At 39.8% G+C, this 10,848-nt stretch overlaps 1 protein-coding gene across 1 annotated transcript; it reads left to right on the top strand.

Annotated features, from left to right (window-relative positions):
• Nucleotides 1-1,810: 1,810 nt before the first annotated feature.
• Nucleotides 1,811-7,505, top strand: LOC146470462 (lithostathine-1-like). The gene is made up of 3 exons (XM_085122011.1): nucleotides 1,811-1,898; nucleotides 2,089-2,206; nucleotides 6,947-7,505. The coding sequence occupies exons 2-3, from the start codon at nucleotides 2,155-2,157 to the stop codon at nucleotides 7,378-7,380; spliced, it is 486 nt and encodes a 161-aa protein (XP_084978137.1). The 5' UTR covers nucleotides 1,811-1,898; nucleotides 2,089-2,154; the 3' UTR covers nucleotides 7,381-7,505.
• Nucleotides 7,506-10,848: the final 3,343 nt, after the last annotated feature.

Below are 10,848 nucleotides of genomic sequence, written 5' to 3' on the forward strand. Positions count from 1 at the left end.
GTGACATTCATTGAGACTAGAAAAGCGTTTCTAGACACCCTCGTGCTTTCAATAAACCTTATGAAATGAGTCGTATCTTTAAGATACGAGTCCTGTATTTGTACTATTGGCTGAAGTAGTTTGTCTACGAATAACGATAGGCGTTCTGTTGGGCCATCACACCCAGATATGATAGGTCTTCCGACTAATGTCGGTTTGTGAATTTTTGTGAGGGTATAAAACACTGGGATTCGAGGCAGATTTCATTTTTTAGAGACTGGGTAAGCATTGAAATCAATTAATCTTTATACATTATTATTTGTATCTTCAAAACGATCTGTCAAGTATTTTTTTTTTAATTTGTTGTAACTGATACCTGGGAGCAAACTGCCAAAGGAACGTCCGGTTACTATAAAGTTGTTTTCATCGCGCTCACTACAATTATAACAAAGTTTTCATTAAATTCCTAAATAAGTTGTTGCATATCATTGTAAACTGAGATAACCGCGTATAGTTGTATTATGTACTGTCCTCTCTTCAGATTCTGTTTCTTTATGCCCGTTAACACGCACAAACAAACACAAAAAGGCAGTAATCAAGAATCAATGCAATCTGGGAACTCGAATGATCACACTTGAAAATGCTGGGCTCCGGGCTCCGCGCAAAATGGCTTTGGGCTCCGGGCTCCACAGCCAAAAAAAGATCAGGGCTCCAGTCAGTAAAATGATAGGGCTCCGGGCTCCACAGCAGAAATTTCAGGGCTCCAGGGCTCCAAGGACCCCCCCCCCCCCCTCCTTTGGGACCCTGAAACTTCCCTGCCATGAGGCCGACAGCTAATTTTTGTAAACCCCAACGAATTTGGTGTCAAAATGCACCAAATTTAACGAAGATTTCGAAAATGGCGGGGATCTTTGCGTTACATCCTTACGTCGCGAGAAGTCGAGCTTAGTCTTCCACATAGTCAGGAAGTCGCTTGGATTTTACTTGTAAACAAACCCGAATGCGTAATGTTCGAGCCCGAAAAGCCGACCCACTTTTTGACGATTGACCCGAAACAGGACTTGACTGGTGCTCTTTATGTTCAAGTTTTCTTTTCTGTTTCTATATTTTGCGTCGTTTCTACGAACGAAACCAAAATGTTCGAAATTGAATGACTTTTAAAGAGGTCTGAAATGTCCGCCTTGACGTGGATCAAATTTCGTGACCTGATGTTAAACGTGACTTTCATATCGGTGTTTCAGCTCATCAGTTACCTTAACTCCTCGCATTGGGGTTCTACAACTGTCGAACAAAGCATGATTCCTTCGCCAGGAACTCTCCAATTACCAACGTTTAAACTGTCGAGTGCTTCTTAGAAGTTACTCTTTCGATAATAGATTTTGATTGGGCCGTTTTTGTTGAAGACAATCAGAACAATAGATCCCCTCTAGGAGAGAGAAGAGTTTAATGAATAGATCAATGTGCAGATTTAAAGCTACGAAGAAGAAAGGAAAAGACACCCGACCGAAAACTTGACACGGTCTGCCCTGCAGGCATCCCGCGTAATAAATTAATGTGCAGGTTTGAAGCTGCCATGAACAAGATGCCGAGCCCAATTTTAGACACGGGCTGCCCGGCCTCAGGACATCCCGCGTAAAAACAGCCAACAGAAATCAGGTCGGTGTGTCACAACTTTCTAAGCCGAGTAGTGTTGTGATTCCCTCGAAATACTTTCCGTCTGGTGATTGGCTAATAGATCGAGCTTCCGTATACTAGCGAGTGACGTGGGATTGGCTATTATTCCACTTCCCGGTTACACCGGAGTGAGTGATTGATTTGCATACAGAAGCCACTATCACCCGTGGATGCTAAAACATATCCACGAGTAAAAAGGACAGTATCTCGTTTTATTTAGTTCTTCAAACATTAACTGTTAAGCGGTGAGTCATCTTCGTCGATCTCTCAGTAACCTTTCGAAAGCTTTTTAGGTGACAAAAGTGCACTAACTGTCAACAGACTATCCTTCCGCCTGCATAATGTTTACTTCCATCTTTGATTCTTGTTCCAACTCGCTCAAAGCGGCCATTTTATAGTTGTGTAATCGCTGTTCTCTGACACATTCGTTCGCAGAGGGCGAGCGGACTAACTACGAATACAAATTCTTCTGAGATCAACGACATCCTGACGAAATCCGAGATGAAACTGTTTGCAGTTCTACCGGTGTTTATCGCGAAACTCTGCCTATCAGGTATGTTTTTAATGTTCATTTTCTAGTTTCTCTTCGGCAATTTACTACTAGAACTGCCCTTAAATGGAGAATGGTATAGGGTAAAAATGCTAAGGGTGATTCGTAAATAAGTTGCCTCAAAATTTGGATGTACGTCTTCAAAAAGTTACAGCCAAATTTTTGTCCCTCGAATAATGAATGATTTGCCAGTAATCAGAGACCTATGTCAAGCGCAAAGGATTCTGGGATCGCCAGTGGGCAAACACTGCAAGTCGCTAAAAAGAAATGTATGGCTTAAAGTTGTTTCTTCGTCAAAAGCAGTGATTTTGGACGACAAATAACGCATTTTCGCCGTGATTTTGTGAGAAGCGAAGGTGACTAATGTTGTTATTTTTGTGTGATTAATGCGATAAAATCTATCTATCAACTGCTCTTGCCTACTAAGGTTGACTGTGAAATCTGCAAAATCCTACATCAAGTGATCTAGCCTGCGAGTAAGCTCTCGCAGGCTAGTAATGGTCTCGAAATAGTACAAACGTAGGTATAAATTTGAGGGGATTGACTCGATAAAGCCTGTTCAGTTGTAATTACGTGTGTCGACAGAGTGTTCTTCTTAGTTCCGTGTGTTGTAACATCATCATGGCTGCTGGCATTTTAACCCCACAAAGGAGAGAAATTGTTGTGCGAGGGGATGGGAATTGTTTCTACCGAGTTATTGCGCTGTGGAGGGATGAAACTAGTGACAGGAAACACAGGGAAATCCGGGGAAATCTCTCCAGGCCAGAGCAACGAGAATGACAACACAGAAGAATTGCCTAACCAATCAAAACACAGGAGCCGGGAACTAATACTAAGCTACCGCAACAAAAGCCTCACAGTTACAGAGCGGAGCGAAGCGATACTACCAAAAATACAACCGTAACTAAAGCGGACTTACGCCCTCAATTTAATGCATTGCATAGCTTTCAAAGAAGCTACAATGATAAAGAAAGGATCAAAAGACGGATAGCCGTGATAAGAGCACTCCTGGTAAGAAACACAACATCTTGCCACAAAAGCAACTGAAATAGCCGGACCCGGCAAAGCTGCAAGATTTTTTATTATTACACGGTTCAAATCCTATCCTTACAGTGATAAGAGAGGCTATACTGTCACCGGACGCACTGAAATGAGCCATACCACACCTGAACCAAATGCCACAAAGGGCATAAGAACGACAGTTGCTAAACAGGAACAACAAGAGCTCTAATAAACAGAACACATGACCCAGAAATGACCTTTGAGATCAAAATACAAAACATGCGACATTGACCATCACGCAAATCCTTCGGCTCGATTTCCAGCCGCTGTTCGGGGAGGAACAAAGACCGGACTCGAGAGAGCGGTGGAAATCGAGCCTAGTAAATCCTCCAAACCATAAATGGCATTTAATAAGAAGAAAATCCAGCGCTAAAAGGAAATTTATGGGGGACATTGCTCATTCCGGTGAGGGTAAAATGCCATTTCGCAAACTCATGCCGCCTTTTACCTTCACCGTGCCGTGTTCATTCCATAGAGAAAAGGGTGTTCTCAAAAAGATATAACAGTGAGGGCAAAATCTTTATCAAGGCTAAAACACGCACGTGAGAGTCGCACAGGCCTGCCAACCCTATTTATACAACATATCTTGCTTTTACACATTGACTTACTATTTATACAACCCCATACAGCACAATGATCACTGCCCGGCATAGTTAACAATTATTCACCGAAACTGAGGTGAATAATTGTTTTAGTATATACCACACAAGCTGGATAACTAGCGGACCAAAAAATTATTTTATTTCTAACAATATACCGACAAATGGTACGAAATTTTAAATTCTCGCGCGCCACGCGGTAAGCGATTTCTTATTGTGCATGTTGATAGTTCTGTCTCGCTTTCTTGCAGACAAATAAAACTTTTGGCAGGGTCGTACCTAGGATTTTTTTGTCTGTGGGGGCAAACTCCGCACACCCCTGACAGGCGTCCACCATATGCAGACAGGGTTTCTAGTTGGACGCTTTGTTTTCACTCCTACACAGAACGTTGCCTCTACGACCTTTAGAGGAAAAAAAACACACTGACGCTTTTTGTCTTAAATTGTCATGACTTTTTATGGAGTTAACACCTTGTTTAGCTTGAACCAAACATTGTCTCTCATTTAATGGTAAATTTAAAACATGGTCGATGCACTGCTATAAACAATCGAAAACAAAGAAGGAAAATCACCGAGTTTCCACAATTCAAACGCACTTCACATAATAATGGAGCGAAGCATTTGCAAAAACACAGTTTTGATTTAAGTACAATTCGAGCCTTTTCAGTATTACTGTGACACGTTGCATAGCTCTATAACACGCTACAACGATTACTAGACAACCAAACTAAACCAAATAGCCATGCCAAGATACACAACTCCTTGTAACAAAAACTGATAGCCGGGCCTGGCATTACAACACCTACAGAATGAAGCTCATGGCACGATACAAGCAATGATTAATTTCCGTCGTTACATTACACAAATCTCAACAAGAAAGGCATTTAAAAGAGCCTAGCCAAGCCAAGCTGAAATTTCCTATGTGACATAAAAAAACCGTTATTGAACACACAGAATAAGAGGTCATATTCAAATTGAAGAGAATTCAAAAGAGGAATTAAATCAAAAATCATTAGGCACAAATGACCTGTGATGTTGAACATACGATGGTTAAATCCAGACCCGCTACCAATACTTGAGAGCAGCGCAGGCTTTAAAAACCAATTTAGCTCTGAAAAATCATACTCGTATAAGCTAGATTTAAAAGGGCTAAAACACGCGCCAGGGAGTGGCGTAGGCTTGTTGTCAGTCTTTATTTACCCACCAAATTCTAAACCATTGGTAGCCCAAACTGACAAAATCATTATTTTCATAAGAAAACTCGTACTGGCTTTTGCCTCGAAAGATTTTCCAAACTAATTATTTAATATTCACATTGAAGGAATATTCTTTCAGTCAATTATTCGATTTTCTTGTGATTTGTAATGTAAGAAAAAAAAATGAGTTTTCCTGACGGGGGCAGCTGCCCCCTTCAGGAAAACTCATTTTTATTAGTACTGTTTAAAATTTATATCTAAGTTTGGACTATTTCGAGACAATTACTTGATGTAGATTCAGTATTTCACAATCACCCTTACGCAAGAAAGAGTGTTTATCGATAGATTTTATCACATTAATCACACAAAATCTTACAATTTCCACGCACCAACATTAGTCACCTCCACTTCTCACAAAATCACGGCGAAAATGCGTTATTCTTTGCCCAAAATCACTGCTTTTGACGAGGAAACAACTTTATGCCATACATTTCTGCTATGTGTGCTCCCTGGCGATCCCAGAAATCTATGCGCATAACATCGGTCTCTGACTACTGGCAAATCATTTATTAATTGCCTCTTGCCCAAAACCCGGGGAGGCACTCTAGAATTCCCTGCGTGTATATATACAAGGAATTTTTGAATAAAAAAAGTAAGAAATGTGTTTGTAGAATGTTTTTGGGAAGGTTTCCCGATTTGATGAAACTAGGTGCGCACGGTGGTCTCGGGTAATTTTTTAGCAATCGCGCAAGGTGGTGTTGGAAAGTTGAAATACAATATTACATGATTGAAATAGATTTACAATATCTGGTTTAAATGTATATAAAAATATTGTAATTCATGATATTTTCTAGCGATACATTGTTGCAAGTTTTTTTTATGCTTTGGCCAAATATCATTTCAAACAATGTTGAAATGCAAAATTGTATGATTGTCATAGTTTTCATTGTCAGATTTACAAAGTAATATGTTGACTATTTCTATGAATATTAACTTCAATAAAATAGTAATTGTCAAAAACAACTATTCAAAACCGGGGCCAGATCTTGTGAACACCATTTCTATTTATATATTTTATTATTAAAAACTGGATCATTGTATAAATACAATTCCAGGGATTTGATTGGGTAAGCAGCCATGGTATATGATCCATTATACCATGCACGAGAAATAGCGACCATTAAAACGGTCTTCTGGTTGTGCTTGCTAAGCGAAACCAGCAAGATCTAACCACATTTCTTGATTGTTTTCAATAAAGCAGTTATTTCACTTGCGCTTATTGGATATGACATGATTACAGCCTACTCGGCGCTTCGCGCCTCGTTGGCTATCTATCATCTCATAACCAACGCGCCCTCAAGAAATAATTGTTAAATATGATTACCTGAAAATTCACTTCAATTACCTCCTTTTAAAAGTAGTAAATATTTCCTCTTAAAAACCAGCGACATTTCATAGTATTGTAAACACTGTTAAAAACCAGCCTGGTTTACCCTCAAATTCTTAATATTTTCTCCATCATCCGGTCACCCTGATTAAGTTGCTGCGCAGTGTAGCGAAATTGAAGCATTCTATAAAGGGGCTTTCTTGTAACATTAGTGTAAACCTTTTTTGCAAACAATGGAAATTTATACTTCTCTACAGCCCCCACCTCCTGAAACATGGCAATGTCTGGAGTCATAAAACTTCTGATTCCCCTATTATATTACTTTGCATATTATCACATCCGTCCATCCAACCTTACTAAAAATTGTGCCTTCTCGACAAAACTATTAAATCACGATATTTTAACTAGATGCTGTTGATTCTCGATTATGAATTTCCAACCATTACACTTCACGTCCTATAAGAAATTACTTGTAACATTTCCACTTCTTTCCTTGCAGACGCTCTGACTTGTCCCCATAACTGGAACACTTTCAATGGCTACTGCTATCTCGCGAGCAGCTCCGTCAAGAGCTGGCATCAAGCCCAAGCATATTGCAAAGCACTGAGAGGAGAACTGGTGAACATTAACAGCGCAGAAGAAAACAACTTCGTCTTGGCGCTGGCAAAGCAAAAGGCCTCGTCACGTAAGCAAGTTTGGATCGGCCTCAAGTGGGACTCGCGCATCAGAAAATTCATATGGTCCGATCACTCGCTTCCAGTCTACAACAACTGGGCTCCAAACGAACTGAATGGAAATGCCAGGGAACCATGCGGCATCATGTGGACTGGGCACGCAGGCCGTTTAGTCCGCGCGTCAGGGTACTGGAATGACCGCCCTTGTGGAGTTCATTCAAGTTTTCCCTGCGGTTTTGTCTGCAAGAGGGTTCCCTAGGTGACCAGCCAGCCTTTCACTCGCGATCAAAGCCGAATGTAGTGCGATGATGGCTCATAACTATATAGACTAAACTCGGGATCCTTCACGTATCAAAGGACATTAAAATTGGAATAAAAACAGTACTAAACAATGGATTGTAGAAGTAAAACCGGCTTGACAATAAAAAAGTGATCGTGAATTCTGTTTTTTGTTTTCTATCACTTTAACCCACTCACTTCTCCTTCCTCGAGAGCACTTCCAAGGAGCGAATTTTCCAACGGCCTCAAATTCCCACTTGGAAAGAGAACCACAGTTACAAAACCCACCAACCTTTATTTAAATGGTGAATCAGTATCCTAAGGTTGATGTTGACTTAATCATCTACAGTATAACGAAAAAAGGACTACGATATTGTCCTACTTCACACTTTAGGGGTCGCATTTTAGGATTGATTTTATACTTTAGAGAGCGATTTGTTTCGGCCCTGCTAAAAGCTTCTAGTCGCTTAAAATGTAACTCGATACATATCAATGCAATTGCAAGTTGCTTTACCATTTAAACACAAGCTTAATACATCACTATGACATAACAAACAGAACAACAGCTCAAGGCACTACTCAATAGGTTTTATTCCGATAGTTATAGTTAAAATTTCATTCACTGAGTCAAAATGACAACAGCGCAGTAAATAATATTAAAAGAAAACTGCAGATCAAAATGGCCTAATGAATGGTCGCGCCAGTTAAGATTTCATCCATAGACTCATAAATTGAATAGAGACGCGTTGTAGAGCAGAACTGAACAGAACCAAAAAGTAGGGCAGCAAACACTTCCTACCACAGGAAAGGGCTCTTTGATAGCTTTTATTCGAGTGACCACACTTTAGGATTTATTCAGTCACACACTCGAAAGTTAGCCACAATGCACAGTATGGCCGAGAAACACTCCCTACAAAAGGAACTGAATTATTGCCAGTATGATCGCTTGATTTGAGTGGCCACACTCAGGATTTCAGTCACACACTTGAACGGTTGAGGCACATTGCATAGCATAACAAACCGACTGACTACCACACTGTGAAAATATTACTCCATGGCTTTTATCTGAATAGTCACACTTTAGGGTTTCATTCACAGACACAATTTAAGCTAACACAAACTTCTAAATACTTTGCAAAAGAGACTGGAAACAAATGAAAGAAAATGATTAACTTGGGAAATTTTCTCAAACCAGGCTACAAGACATGACTAAAGGGCACTTATAAAGAGAGCTTATATTTTTGGCTTACGACGGAGACAAATGAGAAGTTCACAAATTAAATCTCTACGCTTTTTGTAACAGAAAGTTTGCATTCGGAATGATCAAATATAGAGCGCCTTTCATTTTGATCAATGCAGTCAATGGAAAACAAATGTTTGTCTAATAGCGCAAACAGTGACATTTTTCAAGGCGGATCAAGTACTCGCAGTGCCTAGCTAATGTTCATGGTATCGTTTAAATCGAATTGTACAAAAGTGAGCCCTTTAAAACCTGATAATGATTTCAAATTAGCGTCCCCATCGTGCTTGGCTTCCTGTTAAGATAGTTTATAAAAGAAGCATGGCCACTGTTTCTAGTACAAGTTCGAAGTCCTCGTCGTTCTGAAGATGGCCAAGACTTGAACTGACTCCAAAAACTTTCTTCGGAAGGAATCTTACATAAGATTTTAGGGGACACCTTGGCGGCGATCAAACTTTATTTTATTTGTAAATTAGCCAGTCGAAGTTCCGGCATGTCGACAAGTTGGCACGACAACCACAAAGGTCTCTGAATGTCTACACCAATTGAAAGCAACAATAGGCCTTATCACGGTTTTCGACGCCATTTCAACAGGCTCGAAATAACAGTGTTTGTATGGAAATCCGATGTCAAATAATTGTCATAAAACATCGCCTCTGAAAAATTCATAAATTGGAAACTTTTGGCACTAGTAAAAGGATTTTAAAAAAAATTTGGAGGAATGTAGCTGTGCCAGAAAGCGTCCAGTCGTGTTTTGAACTTTCCATACATTTGCCTGTATTTTTTTCCCGCGAGCTATTTTTAGAGCAGTTCACGACTGGTTCGCTAACAGACAAATGTATGGAAAGGTCAAACACGACTGGACGCTTTCTGGCACAGCTACATCCCTCCAATTTTTTTCTTAAAATCCTTTTCCCGTTGCCAAAAGTTTCCAATTCATGAATTTTTCAGAAGCGATGTTTTATGAAAATTATTTGACATCGGATTTCCATACAAACACTGTTATTTCGAGCCTGTTTGCCTACTCGTCGAAATGGCGTCGAAAACCGTGATCAGGCCTATTACAATTTGCATTCATGGTGGATGAATTGCGTTTTTTTTTTTTCAAATACATCACAGAATTTCTTTTGTTTTTTCCTTTTTGATTCGGCTGCAACTCGATGTCAACTTCACTCGATTATCGCTTGATAGCTGACCCTGACTATTACTAATTCAAACATTACTATTTTGCCTTTGTCGTTAAAGAGCACCTTAAGATGCAGTCAAATTTGCATCATAAGTTAAACAAACACTGTATATAGCATCGCAAGTACTGAGCGAGCATCTTTGTGAAACCCCCCTTCTTGGGAAAAACCTGTTTACAATCTAATTATGTGTCGTAAGTATAACCAAAGTTAACTCTGGTATACCGAAAACAAGTTAGGAAAACGGACAAAAAATTCCGACAACGTTGGTAGTTTGGTTTGTGTGTGGTGTGTTGGCAGTCCTCCATCATAGCGCTACTTATCGCTACGTACCAATCCACATATATCCAGTAGGTTCAGTGGTTTGCAGCAACGAATCACGAAATTCAAGCCATTTTTATGGCAACAGCTACCAAATTATTAAGAAAAATTGTCCTCATGCGACCGTATCCAGCGCTAGATTCTATGATTCTGTTTGACCTGTTAACAAAACTGTACTGACGACAGTGTGCGAAATTGTTGACCGGATGTTGGGCAAAGATTAGTGATGGATAAAACTGGATTTTGCTCACTTTCCCCTAAAATTTATCATTTTTGACAGGGAAAGAGAGAAATTTAGTTAACGACGGAACCGCGTAAGCATGGATATGAATATTCTTTAATTTCAAATGAAACCAGGGAGAGGAAAAAATTGCAATCACTAGAGATTCGCCCTACTAAATCGCCTTGCTCTCACCAAAAAAAAAATTCCTTGAGATTTAACGGGAAACATCTTACGATTACAGCTGGATGAAGCGGGCCGGTAAAAAAGGACGGCCATGGAGCACGATCCAATAATGATCAAGATATCATTTCTCACAGTTTTGCTTTTGAGAAAACAGGAAACAAGAAGAATGGGCATCATCTTGCGGATGAACAACTGAATTCTTACAGGCTGTATTTAAAGACACAGTAAGATATTCGGTAATGAGAACCAATGTTTATATCTTGTCAGTCTAGCAGACTCGAACGTTGGACCTTTCAA

Source organism: Pavona decussata, unplaced genomic scaffold, assembly GCF_977016875.1.
Source record: "Pavona decussata unplaced genomic scaffold, jaPavDecu1.1 SCAFFOLD_114, whole genome shotgun sequence".
Classification (NCBI taxonomy): Eukaryota; Metazoa; Cnidaria; class Anthozoa; order Scleractinia; family Agariciidae; genus Pavona; species Pavona decussata.

What these genes read in the sequence shown, in the direction of transcription:
- LOC146470462 (XM_085122011.1), top strand. Translation starts at nt 2,155, where the DNA reads ATGAAACTGTTTGCAGTTCTACCGGTGTTTATCGCGAAACTCTGCCTA. An exon ending in CGCGAAACTCTGCCTATCAG is followed by an intron (nt 2,207 to 6,946) that starts GTATGTTTTTAA and finishes CTTTCCTTGCAG; the next exon opens with ACGCTCTGACTTGTCCCCAT.